This window comes from Acomys minous (assembly GCF_964271855.1).
Source record: "Acomys minous genome assembly, chromosome: 2".
In the NCBI taxonomy this organism is placed as follows: domain Eukaryota; kingdom Metazoa; phylum Chordata; class Mammalia; order Rodentia; family Muridae; genus Acomys; species Acomys minous.
The window spans coordinates 25385268-25403260 of record NC_140484.1 but is presented as its reverse complement, the minus strand read 5'-3'; the positions used below and the strand labels follow the sequence as shown (position 1 = coordinate 25403260).

Genomic DNA, 17993 nt, shown 5'->3' with positions numbered 1-17993 from the left:
CTGATGTGTGTGTGTATGTATGTGTGCATGCACCTGTGTGCTTGTGTGCCATAGCATGTAGAAGTCAGAGGACAGCTTTCAGGATACTTGAGACAGTCTCTTGTTTCTGCTACTAAGCAGCATCTTCCAGGTCTGTTGGTTCATAGCTTCTGGGTAATTCTATCTCCATTCCCTGACTTTGTATATATAGTTTTTAAGTCACTGCTTTTGCTGTCTTTGAATATATTTTTTTCTACTTCATTTCTCACTTAGCAAATATTTCTCTGGAGAAGACAGCCATTGGGAGACTTACTTTGATTATCAAATTGGAATAGTGTTATATATCTAAACACTGAAACATAAAAAATATGCTACTTAAAAGAAATCTATTTTGTTTATATTCATGCTCAGGTTTAATGTACTGTATGTGGACTATGTAGAATACAGTATTTGGGGGAATAAATACTTTTTCCATGGGATTTAGTAACTTCTAGAGGCCATCGTCCATTCTGAAACTCGATATATATATTTGAAGATGACCTTAACTTTGATCCTCCTCTCCTGCCTTTACCTCCAGAATGCTTCGATAATGAGAGCATGCCCCCATGCTTAGTTCTTAGGGTGTTGGTTGTTTTTGTAACAGGACCTCACTGTGTGCCTCTGCCTCATAAGTGCTGTAACAAAAGGTGTAGGCCTTTAGGTACTTAGTAAAAAGAAGAGAAAAAATTACTTTTTCTTTCTAATGATTATTTATTTTAGAGTGTATCCTTTCCACTGTGAAAATCCAAAAACATCTGGAACGAATTATCCATTTCTTTTGACCAACAGGCATATTAAGATTGCTTATGAAAGCCAGGTGTGGTGGTGCACACCTGTAATCCCAGCACTCAGGGAGGCAGATCTCTGTGAGTTCTAGGCCAATCTGGTCTACTAAGTAAGTCCAGGAAAGCAAAGCCTACACAGAGAAACCCTGTCTCAAAAAACCAAACCAAACCAAACCAAACAAACAAAGATTATGTGTTTGCATTTTTCTGAGATAATGTACTGTAGCTTGCAAATTTTTGTAACTCTGATATGGATTGATTTTGTTTCTAGAGTTTTCTTTGGATTTTCAGTGTCTGAAATTAGATTGCTGTGAACACAAACGTCTATGGAATTCAGCTTGAAAATCACTTAATCTTTTTTTTCTGACTGACCATCTATTCTGAATATTCCTTTAGTAAATTATACAAGATATTTGCCATTCTCTGTTTCTATTTTTCTTTTTTTTTTTTTGGAGTTATACAATTTGAAGTGACCATAACAGACCAAGCATCCCTGGGGGCATTTACGAAATATTTGAGTCACTGTAACTTACAGAAATGTCAGTAGTTTGTCTTTAGCTCGTTGGTAAAGGAACTTTATAGAGCTATATGTTTATAAACGAAAGCAAGCCAGTTATTTCTGTTTAAAATCAGAAATCTGTATTGTTATTTAACAAAAAAATTGTTTGATGTTTTTAAAAACGTGAAAATAGATGGGTTGCATGCAGATATTACTGAAACTTACTGCTTAGCCATGTGAAAATAACTTTTATTATCTTTACTCAGGAATCTGAAGAGAAATATAAAGCTGATAGAAAGAAGTGGTTAGAAGAAAAGGTCATCCTTACCACTCAAGCAAAAGAAGCTGAGAATTTACGAAATAGAGAAATGAAAAAATATGCTGAAGACCGGGAGAAACTGCAGAATGAACTGGTTGGTAGCAATGCTTCTTAGGTACACTCTGTTCTGCCTTTTCCCCTTGGTTTGTTAAAGTTACTCTAATTCTTCTTGGAAGTAGGTTGTTTTTTTTTTGTAAGACACACCCCCCTCATTTGATCCTGACATTTATTCTTGTGTTTTCTTAGCTTTTCTCGCTTCATTTAGCCACTTGGAAAATGCCTGATTGTATTTCTCTGATAGTTAAGGATGCTTAACAATTTTCATGTCTCCTGGCCACTTGTACTTCATCATCAGTGAACTGTGTGTTTCATGAGCCTAAATGGGATTTGTTTGATCTGTTTGATTTGTTTGTTTGTTTACTATTTTGAGTTCTGTATGTATAGATAGTAATCTTCTTGTCAGATGTATAGCTAGCAAAGATTCTCTATGCTTTCTTTTTACTTGATCATTTCTGAGCTAATGGAGACAGACTTTGCCAATGCTTATATTTTAGAATTTTCTTCCTAACAGTTTCCAGGCTTCAGGCCTTTTGATTCACTTTGAACTTATTTTTGTGCAGAGTGAGAGAGTCATCGCATTTTTATTCTGCATTTAGGTATCCAGGTTTCCTATCACTGAGTGCTAAGGTGACTGTGTTTGCCCATTGTGTTTTGGTGTTTTTGTCAAAAATAAGGTGTTTGTAGCTGTGCGAGTTTAAGTCTGTGTCCTCTTTTTTTTATTCCCTGTGTAAATACATGTGTTTTGCTATGCTAGTATCATGTTTTTGTCATATGTCATGTGGCTATGTAGTATGATGAGATTGCGAAGTCCCCAGTACTGTTCCCTTTGCTCAGAACTGCTTTGGTTATCTGGGAACTTCCGTAGTTCTTTGTGAATTTTACAATTGATTTTTTTTCCTTCTATTTGTGAAGTGTGTCCTTGGAATTTGGTGGAAGTTGGATTGACACTGTGGATTATTTTTGGTCATGTGGGCATTTTACTATATTCTGCTGATACTTGAATATGTAGGTCTTTTTGTGTTCTAGTGTCTTCTTCAATTTTTTTCTTTGGTGTTTTAAATTTTTTTTATTTCAGAGGGCTTTCACTTCCTTGGCCAGGTTTATTTTTAGGTATTTTATTTTCTTTAAAGTCATTGAAAATGGAATTGTTTTTCTAGTGTCCCTTTTCAGTATGTTAATCACTAGTATAGGCAAACCTACTGATATTTGTTCGTTTTGTCTGCTGCTATTTCGCTCAAGATGTACATCAGTTCTAAGACTTTACTGTATAATTTTTATGTATAGAATCATATTGTTTGCTAATAAGAATAGTTTGACTTCTTTTCTATTTTTCTATTTTTATTTCTCTTGGCTTATTACACTAAGATGGCTGGTCTTATTAAATAAGAGTAGTAAAAGTGTACATCATTGTCTCTTTGCTATATAAAAATGTTTTGTATTTGTCCCCAGTTAGTATAGTTAGCTATAGGTTTATCATGTGACTTGTTATGTTGAGGTATGATCTTTTAATTCCTGGCTTTTCTCATCAAGGGTTTGGGCTTTGTCAGAGATCTTTAATGGATCTCTTAAGATAGTCATATGATCTCTTGCCCTTGAGTCTGTTAGAGTTATTTATTACATTTGTTGATTTTCATGTGATGGCCTACTCTTATATCCCTGAAATTGGTCCTATTTGATAATGATGAGCAATCTTTTTGTGGTCTAGTAGAGTTTGGATTTTAAATAATTTTCTTCAAAATTCTGCATCCATGATCACCGTGGAGATTGTTCTATAATTTTTTTCTTTCATGACCTTGTTTGGCTTTGGTATGAGTTTTGATGCTTATATTTAAACTCTACTTTGGTTGAGATATTGAAGCCTCTACCTCCCTTCCACCACCCTTTAACCTTGGGTATGAGAAAGAATGTTAGTGGAGACAGAGGGTGCAGACCCCTTTATTCTCCTGGCTGTTTAGGACCAATGGGTTCTTTTGGGGCAACACCAATCTCTGTCAACAGCAAACACAGCAAGCAGTCTCCTCTGAACTAAAGCATTGGAACATTCCTCTGTTTGCTGCTCAGTCCATCTCTGGTCTCTACAAATTGCTACATGCCACACACCACTACCTCATGGCAAGCTTTCTCTCTCTGGGCTCTCCTATTTGTCTCCCTCAGAGTCCTAGACCACACCCCTCTCTGTGCTGTGCAAGGCAGGCTGTTACTAGCTGGCAAAGTCCACCCCTCATGTGAAACAATTATCAGCTATGGACATACTAAAACCCCAAACTGAAATCCCACAGTTGGGATTAAAACAAAAACATTTATATAACATAACTGAGTTTACAAACAAACAAATCTTCCATTGCATATGAGTCTAATACTGGCTTTGTAAAATGAGTTTAAGGAGCACTGGCACACACATGCACTTCACTTATTTGCCTATATGCCTATCTCTCTGTATGCCTTTTTTTTTTCTATATTTATGAGGACTGGAGAGATAGCTTAGTGGTTAGATCACATACTACTCTCGCAGAGGATGTGTGTTCAAGTCCCAGAATCCACATGACATCTCAACCCCCCCCCCACACACACACCCTCCTTCCCCCTCGGGTAACTCTAGTTCCAGGGGTATCTGATGCCTTTAACTTCCAGCCTCCTCAGATTCCTGTACTCATGTGCACATACATACATGTTATTTAACAAAATTTTTTTTGTTTTTGTTTTATGTGTGTCTTTTGCCGGCGTGTCTTTATTTGTACCACATGTGTCTGGTACCTGTGGAGTCAGAAGAGGGCAACTGATGGCCTAGAACTCAGTTAGAGACACTAATGAGCTGCTGTGTGTTCCTGGGAATGAATCTGGGCCTCTGTAAGGTCAGCAAGTGTCTTAACCACAGCTTTTAGTGAGCTCTAATTTAAAGGTCTGGTGGAACTCAGCTGTGAATCCATCTGGGCTTCGGATTTTTTTAGTTGGGAACTTTTTATTGCTGCTTAACTTTTCTTGCTATTTTATATAGTTTTAATATTTATTTTATTTAAATTGTTTATATTTTCTTCCTGTTTGTCTAGAAATGTCTAAATCTTTCAATTTAGAAAATAGTTTTTCAAGGTATCTACTGTATTATCTACTTTTTTATCTTAAAGTTTTCTCAAGTTTGTGGTTTTCCCCTCAAATTTGGTTAGTCCGCTAAAGGTTTGTTTATATTGTCCACTCAGGTTGGATTTTTGTACTCCTTCTCACCTTTCTTCTTCACCCACTCCTTTGTCTTTCTCTCCTCTCCACCTCTTTCCAAAAATCAAACGATTTATTTTTAAATTACATTTTATTTATTTAATCTACGTGCGTATGTAGACGTGCATATATGCACATGCCGCAGCTCATGTGTCAGAGGACATCTTGAGGGCACCAGCTCTCTACTTCTATGATATGGATTCTGTAGTCTGAACTAGGTTCATCAGGCTTGGCGTTGGCAGACCTACTGAGACATCTCATGACCTTAGCTATTCTAAGACCTCAAGGTGTATCATTGAGTTTTGAGATTTTTTTCATTCATTCATTCATTCATTTTTTGTGCTGGATCTTACTGATGCCATTCTGACCTAGGATAATATAAAATTTCAAAGTAGTTTTAATTTCAAAGTAGTTTTAATTCGTATTTTACTGTTGACCTGTCTTTCACAGGCTGTGTGGCAGATCTGTTCATGCCCTGGGTGATCTCTCATTGGCCAAGTTCCTAATCTCATACCTCTGGATAATTCCTTCACTGGTATCTTTGGTTGATACTGGTTACACCCTTGAATGGTCCTTGATGGTTAGAGCTCCCAACCCCATCCGTATCCCACTGCAGATGATGGTTCAGACTAAATTTCTGCATTGTGTTTTTCTGATTCAGAGTTTTTTCCCTTCTTGCTAAAGGTGTCCTATAGGCCATGTTTTAGTGTGTAGTTATTGACACTGGCTCTAGTTCTCAGCGTATAGTTTATTAAGGGCCTAGAGTGGCCAAGCTGTGGACTGACTACACAGGGCATTTGAACTGCTTTTTTGTTACTGCCCTGGTGGTGTGCCAAGAATAAAGGCCTGCCACTCTGTCCTCCCTCTGCTGATGCCATTGATGTACTTCACAGGACTTTTGACTCCTTTTTCTCTTCTTTATAGTGCAGTGCAGAGTTTTCTGAGGCTAGTTTAAGTTGTGACTCTGGCCCTCTGCCTGCATTCCCTCTCATTGGGAAGAAAGACCTTGCAGTAGCTCTGGACTTTGTTATTTTGTTCTGCAGAGATTCCTACCTTTCCTCTGCAATTAAAACTAGGAACTTTAGTGTTTTCTTACCTCTTAATGATAGCCACACCAAATCTCTCCAGGTTATTCCTGGGAGATGCTTGCACTTTCTAGATTTAAATTTTCTATATGTTGTCTTTAACATGACACACTATTTCACTTGTTTGAAACTAGTACAAATGAATCTTTTAAATGTTCTTTTTTCTTTTAATTAATATTTTTGTTATTTTTATTTTATGAGTATTGGTGTTCGACATGTTTGACTGTATACTGTGTGTGTGCCTGGTGTCTTCAGAGACCAGAGAATATGTTGCATCCCTGGAACTAGAGTTACTCTGTGAGTGCTGGAAGTTAAACCCAGTTCTCTAGAAAAGCAGCCTTAAGTTCTGAGCTATCTCTTCGGCTTCTTATTTCATTTTCCTATTTTTAGTAAGTATGAGGTGTGTCATTTGTTTTATTGTAATTGTATTTTTTATTCAACTATTCTTGGAAATAATATTATAAAATACTATATAATTATTTATTGAAAGATATTACCAGTAACCTGATTCTTTTGAAGGTGTAATAAGGATGAATTTATTTTGAGTCAGGGTCTCACTATGTAGCCTTCCCTAGCCTGGGAACTCATTATGTAGACCTGGGTGGCCTGGGACTCAAGGAAATCAGCCTGCTTCTGCCTCTTGAGTCTTAGGATTAAAAATGTGGGCCACCACTCCTGGCATTTGTATTTAATAGATAAAATGGTATTTTGGATTCTGTAAGCATTTTCTCCACACATGAATGCATAGTATATTATATATTATAGTCACTGTGTTATATTCAATAAAATTTTTAAAATATTCTTAGATTCATTATAAAGATTTATGTTCCCAGCACTTGGGAGGCAGAGGCAGGTGGATCGCTGTCAGTTCGAGGCCAGCCTGGTCTACAAAGTGAGTCTAGGACAGCCAAGGCTACATAGAGAAACCCTGCCCCCCCCCCAAAAAAAAAAAAGAAAAAAAGATTTATTTTAAATTATTAAATTAATTAAGTTGGGAAATAAGGTGATGAGTTCTATTTTGGCATTTGTATGCTTATGTTATTATACTTTAGTGTCTTTTGTGTTTGTTGACTAGGAAACACTGACAGCACAGCTGGCAGAGAAAAATGGTGACCTTCAAAAGTGGAGGGAAGAGCGAGACGAGCTGGTGGCAGCTCTAGAGGCTCAGATGAAGGCGCTGTTCTGCAGCAGCAAGCACAAGGACGAGGAGATCCAGCACCTGAGAAGGGCTGCCGCAGAGCGTGTGGGGGCGGTCAGTAGACTCTTCTTAGTCGCGCTTCCCTGTCGCTTCTTGTTGAACATAAGACTTCTTCAAAATTACTTCCCAACTGTATTTATACAGTATATCAGAAAGGAGCCAAATGCTTGAGCATTTTGGATACTTTTCATGGTTTTTGAATTTTCAGTAATTATTGTTGTAATTGATTCCTCAATGGCTAAAACATAACACTTTCTCTTAATATTTTGTTCATACTTCCCAGATTAAAGTAATTGATTTAGGATTATCTTAATCTTTCTTGAAATTATAGGAAAGTGATTCCCCACAAAGTTTTGGTGAGACTTGATTAATTGAGTATAATAAAATTAAGGTAGTCCCTAAAATTTAGGTCTAGCTATTCTGGAACTTGTAGAGATATACCTTCCTCTGCTGGACTTAAAGGCATGCACTGCTAGCACACCTATTTTAGCCTACCCTTAATTTTAGTGTGTGAAGATATAAAATATTTTTAAAGTAAGCATGGTGGTGGAGAGGCATCATGAGTTGGTAAAGCAGATACTTTTATAACTGTGTTGGAAATCCTAAGGGCAGAGCTTGTCTTTTAGGGTCATATAGTCTTATAAAAAGTCAGATATATTTGAAGCTACAAATTTCATAATGAATTAATTTGCTTAAAGTTGGTTGCTCTAAGGCTGGGGATTGAGTAGCTCAGTGTTGGAAGGCTTGGCTGGTATGTGCAAAGTTCTGAACTTAGTCCATAGTTCTGCAAAACAAAAGCAGCTGCTCTAGTCAGGCACAGCAGTACATACCTACAGTCTTCAGTATTTCTGAGGTGGAAGGATTGTAAGATCAATACCAGCCCATTCTTTAGACTGTGGCTGGATTACTAAGCAGCATCTAGGCTGCTGCTTCTTCTTCTTCTTCTTCTTCTTCTTCTTCTTCTTCTTCTTCTTCTTCTTCTTCTTTCTTTTTTTCCTTTTTTTAAAATATTTTTTTTGTTTCTTACATTTTTTAACATACTTAGTAAGTGTGTGTGTGTGTGTGCGCGCGTGTGCACTCTCACGTGCACATGCAGAACACTGCATTCTTCTGGAGGTCAGAAGATAAACAGAGAATTGGCCCTTGCCCTCTACAGGATCCAACTCAGAGGCAGTCTGTCATGGCTAGATGGCATGCGTTTTTACTTGCTAAGCCATCCTGGTAGTCCACCTCTAGCTTTTTAAAAATTATTTTACTAAAATTGGGATTCAAGTTCCAACTAAGTAGAGACTTCCATTTAACATAGGTAGGTCTGTCACTGTTTAGAAAATAGAAGACATGCAGATATGCTTATACTCGCTGTGTAACCATTTGGGACTTGGGTCTTTCCACCATGAGTTCCAAAGATTGGATTCAGGTTGTGAGACCTGAGGCAGTAGCTTTTCCCTGCTGAGGCACCCTACCAGTCCTGTTCTGCTTTTTGCCTTTTGTTTTTTGAGGCAGGATCTCACTATAACCTTGCACTCATGATCCTCCTGCCGCAGCCTGCTGCTGAGTGCTAATTACAACTGGTCACCACTATGCCCAGCTATAAATGAATCTTCCAAACTTAACTATACAATTATAACAAAAATAAGATGGCAAGTGTGTTCAGTCTTTCAGACTTCATCTGCATCTGAGTCAGAAGAGGCTGGTAAGTTGTCCAGCCTTTCCTCAGTCTAAAAATGAAAATGTTGAAGGACTGAAAAATGGTTTATGGAAGTCTGCATTCTAATAAATACTCTGTACATGTTTCAGTTTTTAACATTTTATGTTAAGTATTGCTTTTCAGGTTAAAAGTGACTTCTTTTATTTAATGTTATCTCACTTCAGGAAAACCAGACTAAGCCTGAATATAGTGATTCGCTTGATCTTGGTGGAGTTGAAACTGAACCTCAGTCAACAAGGTTTGAAATTTCTAGGAATACAGCAGAGGTTGGTATTCAGTAATACAACAAATTTTCTACTCTCTTCACCTGCTATTAATCATCAGCAAGTATAATGCAATCAAGTATTTTAGGCACCTTGCTACATAATTAACTATCTATGTGAAGGAAAAAAATTAGAAGATCTTGAGAAATTAGACCCCCAAATTACATTTGTCTTTTATTTACTTAATTGTTTTCACTTTAGTTTCTTAGGCTTTCTTGAGTTGGGCAGTATGTGTGCCACGTGGCACATGTGGAAGCCAGAGAACTCATGAAGGTGATTCTCCCATCTTATAAGGTCTGTGATGACCAAGCTCTTTAAAATGTTAATAAAAATAAGCTTGGTGGTCAGAAGTAAAATATCCCATAAAAGATAAAATAAAGGTCAATATTTATTCTTATGGTATATTGTTTTAACATTGTATCCATTGTAATAACTACCACCAACCTCTGTAGCCATATGAACTTATGTCATTTCTGTTGGATTTAAGGTTTTGTGTTTAAGACAGAATTCCTTAGTTTGTATTATGAAACACAGAAGTAATATTTTATACCACCTGAACTATATCAATTATTCTTACATTTCTTTTTAAACATTGAGCATACTCAGCATTGGGAAGTTAGCTAAGCAGTCAAGGCACAAACATAACGAGACACGACTGCCATTTGCAAGGAGTTAGTGAAGATCCGAGACACGGTCCTGTTAAAAAGCAGTGTTGCTATAGTGGAAGCAAAGGAGGTATCGCAGGCCACATAGTGTTTTGCCTGGGATGTTGTGTGGTGGATTAGAGAACACGTTAGCATGCTAACATTCCTCCTGCTCAGCTGCTTACATGTGATGGAACATCACTTTACCATATGTTTATACACTCTGTCCTAATTCTCTCGGTTCTAGTTTCCTGTGAATAATTCCAGCAGTTAGGCCTAGTTCATGGTTTTGGAGAAATCAAATGTGGCATTCTCTTTGATATGTGTTACTGTTTTTGTGACATTGACATTGTCAATGAGGCTGAAAGGCCAAGTGACTCATTTTCTATCACAGAAGCTGAATAGATGTGTATTTGACCTCTGCCATGGCCTGAGTGTCTCACAGTAAAGTGGCTGGTTTTGGGTTTGGAACATTTTCAAGACGGGAAGTGACCTGAAAGTATGTCAGGGGGACGAGGGCAGGGTGGGAGTAACGGTGCTCCTGTGGTTGTGCTTTAGAGAGCCATACTGTCATCCTGTAACCTCTCATAGCCATGAAAACCATGAAACGGAAGGAGAATGAAAGACCTTGTTCCTAAATAGAAAAAGGCACAAAGCATTTGTTGCTAGAGTTAAATCTACTATAATTGAGGTGCTTGTTTAAATGCCAAATTTTTGCCGGGCATGATGGCGCATGCCTTTAATCCGAGCACTTGGGAATTGGGGAGGCAGAGGCAGGTGGATCTGTGTGAGTCTAGGATAGCAAGGCTACGGAGAGAAACCCTATCTTGAAAAACCAACCAACTAACCAACCAACCAAGCAAAACACTTCGTAAAACCAAACCAAGCCAATATTTTCTTTGGAAGTTCCTGTCTTAGTGAGTTTTCTGGCAAAGTCCCGTAATCTTTTATATACATCACTCTGAGGATCATAAAAATTTAGGTAATGCCAATTCTTAAGTTACTATTTGTTGGAATTAGGGAACAAACCCATGTCTTTGGTCTGTACCTTGACCCCATTTTTCCCTACTTTAATATACCATGTAAAACTTGGAAAAGTGTAGATATGTAAGTCTTCTGTCCATGCTGTTTTCCAACACAGTCCTATATCTTTCTCAAGTCATTGTCTTGAACAGCATTTGAGAAAATTAATTCTTTGTGATGTTTACAAAAATAAATGACACTTTCTCCCCATCTTTATATTGTTATAGGATGGATCTGTAGTTCTTGACTCTTGTGAAGTGTCAACAGAAAATGGACAAAGTACTCGTTTTCCAAAACCTGAATTGGAGATTCAGTTTACACCTTTGCAGCCAAACAAAATGTCAGTGAAACACCCTGGTTGTGCCACACCAGTCACATTTAAGATCTCCAAGGCACGGAAGAGGAAGAGTAATGAAATGGAGGAGGTAAGTGGCTCCTTGGTGAGTAAACTTCAAGCATTGTAGTTATAGCCTGTAGCCAAATCTGCTGCCCTCTTCTGTTCTTAAGAACTCATTCTAGAGATCCAAACCTCAAACTTAGGGCTAGCTTTGTCCCCTTTAAGAGTGATACAGGGGCTTCATAGTCCTCAGAACTCTGCATATTACTTTATTCTTCATTAATTTTGTCTGTAGTAGGTGAGATGATGGCGGATTTTACCAGACACCTCTTTTAGTATACTAGTATGTCCCAAACTAGTTACCCCACCTCCAGTGGGATGGAAATGTCTGATAAGGAAATTAGGGAGACTGAAGTGACAAGTTTGCGTTGTCAGTGGCTTGTCCTTTAACTAAAATTTTAAGTCTTTGTGATTGTGGGAAGTTTTGGAAATAAATTTTCTTTCCATCACCCAGTATTAGGATTTGAATTTTCATGTAGTGGTTGGTAAAAAGCTTTTAATACAACTTTTTTCCTTTTTCTTTTTAAATTAATTTATTACATAGACATCTATCTACCTACATATATGCCTGTACACCAGAAGAGGGCACCAGATCTCACTATAGATGGTTATGAGCCACCATGTGGTTGCTGGGAATTGAACTCAGGACCTCTGGAAGAGCAGTCAGTGCTCTTAACTGTTGAGCCATCTTTCTAGTCCCCCTTTTTATGTTTTTATGAGACAGGCTTTTCTGTGTAGCCCTGTGTAGACCAGGCTGGCCTCGAACTCACAGAGAGCCACCTGCCTCTGCTTCCCCAGTGCTGAGATTAAAGGCGTAGACTAAGCCCAACTTAATGCTGCTTCTTGATGGTAGGACTGCCAGACTTCATGTTACCACATTGATATGCAGAAGAGTCACATAGCCTTTTGTTCCTTAGTTCTCTCTGAAGCCATGTATTAATATTTTATAAAATGCTTCTTTTTTCCTCTTTGTGTGGGAGATATATAATAAATAATAATATTTACTTTTAAAGTTAATGTTTTAAGCTTAAAATGTCTGGCAAAAAAAAAGCCTTTTCCAATTTTCTTATACTTCTTTAAAGAGTAATGTATTTTCAAGTTGGTGAAAGAATGAAAATATTAGTTATACTCCTGAGGGTGGCTGTCAGGTGACACAGCCCCTAAGCAGCTGTTATTGTGCAGAGCTTCCCTGGGACACACAGGGTGCCTTGAGGCTCAGTGCTTAGATTTTTTTTAAAGGTTTCTTTCTTTCTTTCTTTCTTTCTTTCTTTCTTTCTTTCTTGCTTGCTTGCTTTCTTTTTTTTGGATAATGTAATGGTAAACACATTTTAAATATGACTAAAATATTTGAACTTCATTATCTTCTATGCTACATTGACTTTTTCTTAGTACATTTTCCCCTCTACTATTAAGGAAAAAGTAAAAAATATATATTTTTCCTGGTATGCCTTCTTCATCTGTATCTCAGAAAATTTTTTTTTGTTGCAGTTTTATAACAGTGAAATGTGGAATATTACCTAATTTTGTTACATCTTCACTGTTGTAACTGGTTTTGGCCTGGTGAACATCTGTTCAGCAGTGGTGTAGTCTCTTCTAATAAATACTCGCAGGCGACCTTTACCTTCACTCCAATGCCGTGGTCCAGCCTTGGTGCCTTGACTGTTTGCTTCCCGTGACTACTGTCCAACTTTTCATTTCATCTGCTTATCACCCTGTGTCGTCCTTCTACTTTGTAACTTGTATTCTGATGTTTGGCTGTGATCTCTCCTCTGCTTCTCTACATGTGTTTTACTTACTTCATGTATGCTCATATTTTTGTTTATAGCAAAGACTATAATGGTTACATTCATTAAATATACTCCCCTTCCCCCGCCCCCAGAGGCTTCATTCTATGTAAGGTTATGTGGAAAAATGAGCAGTAAGATGCTATGCCCATTAGGAAAAATCAAATATTGTAATATTTTCTTTTTCTTTTAAAAAAGATTTATTTATTTTCATTTTACGTGGATGGGTGTTTTGTCTGCATATGTTTGTGCACCATATGGAAGCCAGAAGAGGGTGTTAGTATCCCCTGGAGCGGAGCTACAGTTACGAATAGTTATGAGCTACCATGTGGATGCTGGGAATTGAACCTGGCTCCTTTGGAAAAGTAGACAGTGTAGTTTATTTTTGTTTTGAGACAGGGTCTCTCTATATAACCTTGGCTGTTATAACTCACTATGTAGATCAGGCTGGCCCTTATTTCTCAGATCTGCTTGCCTCCTGTTTTGTTGGTGCTAGAATTGGAGGGTTGTGTCACCACACCAGCAATAGAACAGTTGGAACCATTTTTCTTACCTGCTGAGATTTACCATTTCTCCAGACCTGGGATTGTATCCTTTCCTATTTCTCCACTTGACTTTTGTGAAGTTTTGTTTTTCTCTTGATGCTGCCAGATTTCAATGAGCTCTTAGGCAGGTATGTTTTTGAAGATGGGAAATGGTTATTTAGAGCAGCACAGTATTTAAAATGAAATTCAGGTGAAGCAAGTTTTTGGAGGTTCTCCATTGAGCTCACGCCATCCAGTTGCTAAGTTCATACTTTGAAACCCATGGTTTCTCACTTTAGCACAACTCATGGTCTAAGCTGGGGGCCTCTTTCTTGTAGGGCTTTGTGATTTGTATTTTGGGCTTCTACCCTCTCGTTGCTAGTAATATTTTCTTTCTCTCCAGCAAAAACAACCATTTTCCAACATTGCTATTGATTTTTGAACACAAGCTGCCCCTGTTTAAGAACTCTCCTAATTAGTAAAGGAGCATTTACAGACATTCTTTTTGAGTCTAAGGAAATTAGCATGAAAAAGTAACTAGTGCTGAAATCCATTATTTCTAGGATGTGGTGAAATGTGAAAATAAGAAGAATTCTACACCCAGAAATAATATGAAGTTTCCTGTTTCAGAGCATAGAAATTCCTCTGTCAAAAAGGTTTGCCCTTGCTTCAGTTGATTGTTTCTATAGTTTATATTACATAATGCAGGAGCTTAGATTTAAGATGTCAAATTTTGAGTAGTAGTTTTCCAAAGCTGTGGTTGTATCCAATTACAACTCAGTTGTAATTTCCTACACATGTAATTGACATTGGGATGTAGTTTTTAGTGTTTGCCCATTAGCAGCATTTCTTCATGGTCACTTCTGCTCACACTAGCTGCCACTGTTTAGCCCTTTGATCTTAATATACCAGGTTTCTTTAATTAACAGTGGCCATAACTGTTTCCATGTAACCTTTCTCATTATCAGTAACAGAAAATGTTTGTTTCTTAGGTTTCTTTATGTCCATCATCTAAGAAAACATACTCCTTAAGGAGCCAGGCATCTACAGTTAGTGAAAACATAGCCACTAAAAAAAGAGAAGGAACACTACAGAAATTTGGAGACTTCTTGCAACATTCTCCAACAATTCTTCAATCAAAAGGTTTGTGGACTAGTTAAATGGCCTTTCCTAATATAGGTAGAGTGCTTTCTAAGGTCTAGTTGCACATAAACTAAACAGTTTAGTCTCTTGCTTAAAGAATGTGGACATTGTCTTATCAGATAAAAAATGTTCCTAAATGTTCACTAGCGTTGGAATAGAAAGGCTCACATTTAAGTTACTGATTTAATTAGAGCAGGCAGCTTACTATCATAGGGATAAAATAAAGTGGTTGTATAGAATTGGAGGAAGGAGGAAGCCAATCAAAATGATGAGGGAACTTTGGGAAAACTTTTTAGGAAGGAAATGGAATGTGGGCATAGAAATGTACCCATTGGAGGTAGTTCCTGTTGGTACTGTATATGGGCATGTTTTCTAATATAGTATGTTTTATAAAAATAAGTACTGTGTGTATCTACATGCATACATACGTGCATCTTTACTACAAATGGTTTTAATGTGGTAGAATATAGACTACTAGAACAGTATACAATGTACAGGTGAGGAGAGAGTGTGTTGAATGGCTTTTGTGGGATTACCTGAGTGATAGCAATACAATAAGTTGGAGACCAAAAGTGGGGTAGATGGGAGAAAAGAAAGACTAGAGTCATAGTTGAATCGAGACAGAAAGTACTTTGTGAAGGCTAACTAGAGATTGCCAGACCGTCTTGATTCAGTGCTTTTAGCATTTCAGTAGGGAAGTTAAAAATTTTCTAGCCTACTTCCTAGAATGTATCCACTGTTAATAATTTGGGGTGTGTGTGTGTGTCTGTGTGCACGCGCATATGCATGTGCGAATACAGGGTTGGTGATTATATTGTTACTGAATGTTTGTTACGGGCATGTTGATATATAAGCATAAGTAGATTTACCTCCTTATTTCTTTATTCATTTATTTGGTTTATTTAGTGCTTTAGGTCTTTCTTTATAGCGGAAGCTAGCTTGAAACTCAAGCTCTTCCTCCCTCATTCTCCCAGGTGCCAGGATTGTAGGCCTATGCGTCATGCCTGGCTTTTACCTCCTTACTTTATGCTTAGCACACATGGACCCAGCTCTGCGTAGACCTCCGCGTCATTAAAGATGCTGGAGGCTTTGTTTTTCTCCCTCTCTCTTGAATGTTATTGGATATGTTTCTTTGCCAATTATCTAGTCATATCTTATCACCATTTATGTAGTGCACTGTTTTTCTTCTTGATTTGTACGTATTCTTCATTAAGCATTTTAGACCTTTGCCCTTAGAAAACTAACACAAGAATTAAAATTTTTACTTACAGCAAAAAAGATAATTGAAACAATGAGTTCCCCAAAGTTTTCAACTGTAGAAGTAAGTAAAGAAAATGTGTCTCAGGCAAAAAAACTCAAACGGAAATTGTACAGAAATCAAATTTCATCTCCCATCAACGTATCTGGCCAAGTGGTAAGCTAGTATTTTAGTTTTCATCAGTGTAAAGCTACATTTTCTTTTAATCCTGAAGTATTTGTAACAATTTGAAATTCATTTTTGTGGGGGAGGGAGATCGAGATAGGGTTTCTCTGTATAGCCTTGGCTGTCCTGGACTCGCTTTGTAGATGAGGCTGTCCTCGAACTCACAGCGATCCGCCTGTCTCTGCCTCCCAAGTGCTGGGATTAAAGGCATGCACCACCACGCCCGGCACAAAATTTACAATTTTTAATTTTAAAGTGTGTGGGTGTTTTGCTACTTTCCAACCTCTATGGTTTTAATTTCTTTTCTTTAGCTCTCTTAAGACAGATGTTATAATTTTGTCCTCAGGAATATTAGCCTTACAGTAATTAAATATACACACCACAATAATATGAACACATACATGTATCGTGTAGTAACATTTCAAGTTTCACCAGAGTAATACATGGTTTTGCTAAGTTAGTGCATTGTGTGCTTTCCACTTTCATTAGACCCTTATTGCTGTGAAGGGTGACTTCTTAAAATTGGTTTGAGGCTTTTGTGTCCAAATGTTTTAGTAAATACATCAAGTTTCCATCTGCCTTGGCTTTAGTACAGATGATAGGGTTTTGAATTCTTGAATTAGGTAATGTTGAGTGAATCTTTTACAAAGTCTATTTTCTTTTACATGCATTTGTTTAGATGAAAATTGAAAATCTAATGTATTTACTCTAGTCGTTGATGAAGCACATAGGCACATCACTCAAACATTATTTTTACCTTATTTCAAAAACTGAAAATGTTAATTTCAGATATTAATGGAACAGAAACGAAAAGAAAGTGACCATCAGATTCTCAAACGACGGCTTCGAACGAGAACAGCCAAGTAAATCGCTTTGAGATTTTATATTCATAATCATTGTAAATTGTAAGTTTTAAAACTGAATTGTATATATTATAATGCATCAAATGCCTCTGTATAGTTTGATGTTTTATATATAATTTGAATTTAATAAATATTAACAATATACATGTATACTTTATAAGGCTCTTAAATTTTTTCTTTATTGTGTGTGTTCTTGCTTGCTTATGTGCTTGCCACAGCACACATGTAGAGGCCAGAGGGCAGCCAGTAGGAATCTAGATAGAAGTTGATTCTCTTCTGCCATATGGGTCCTAGAGATTGAACTCAGGTAGTTACAGTGGGTGGCATGTGGAATATACATATATAAATTGCTCTAAAGTAGTCTCTTTAATCTGTGGGGTGAGAAAGCATATCCTTGCTCCCAGTTCCAAGTACTCTTGTCACATTCAGCTATCAGTGAGGGGTTGTGTTAAGAGCAAGGCCATGGCCTAAGGAGCCCTACCTGTGGCTGTATTCGCATTGCTTCAGGGCCGCACTGAAGCCCTGGCCCAGGGGTAAGTCACTGAGTGGTAAAAAGTCCAAGAACTCATTGATGTCGTAAGAGTGGGGCCCCATTTGTCAGGGTGTGAGGCTGGACAGCAGGATGGGCAGGCCCTGAGCCCTCTGATGCACCTGTGGTGGTGGATTCCAGGCATGACAGCGGAAGTGGGAGCTGGAATCCAGAAAGAAGCATCAGCCATTGCAGCCACCTGGAGCCAGGAATCAACTGGATTGTACTTTTTGATTCAAGAAAATAGCAAACATTCTGAAGCAAATAAGAGCAACATTCTCTTTAAAATCAGGCTGAGCAGTGCTGCTGTGAAGATTGCTGCCATCAGCAGTGGAAAAGATGCTCGAGGCAGAGCCAAGGTAGAGGGCCAGTGAGCAGACTACGAGTGTAGAAATGGAACAGGAGCTGAGACTACTTAGTCTCAGATGACTAACTCTACACATTGGAAATCGCAAGAGAATAAGTCATTTTTATGTGTCTTAGTTACTCATCTTTTGTTGGAGAAACATGACAAAGGT

The 17993-nt window shown here is 37.7% G+C and overlaps 1 protein-coding gene across 3 annotated transcripts in view; it reads left to right on the top strand.

The window, feature by feature from the left end:
• Positions 1-17106, top strand: part of KIF20B (kinesin family member 20B) — a 57806-nt gene extending 40700 nt beyond the window's left edge. For 2 of the 3 annotated variants that reach the window (XM_084755277.1, XM_084755275.1), the window contains exons 25-32: positions 1569-1715; positions 7052-7228; positions 9047-9148; positions 11040-11237; positions 14081-14173; positions 14510-14660; positions 15932-16074; positions 16873-17106. In XM_084755277.1, coding sequence (XP_084611403.1) covers positions 1569-1715; positions 7052-7228; positions 9047-9148; positions 11040-11237; positions 14081-14173; positions 14510-14660; positions 15932-16074; positions 16873-16950 — 1089 coding nt within the window. In that variant the 3' untranslated portion in view covers positions 16951-17106. The remainder of the gene's footprint in view (positions 1-1568; positions 1716-7051; positions 7229-9046; positions 9149-11039; positions 11238-14080; positions 14174-14509; positions 14661-15931; positions 16075-16872) is intronic. The other variant, XM_084755276.1, reaches the window with a different exon arrangement.
• The last annotated feature ends 887 nt before the right edge of the window (positions 17107-17993 follow it).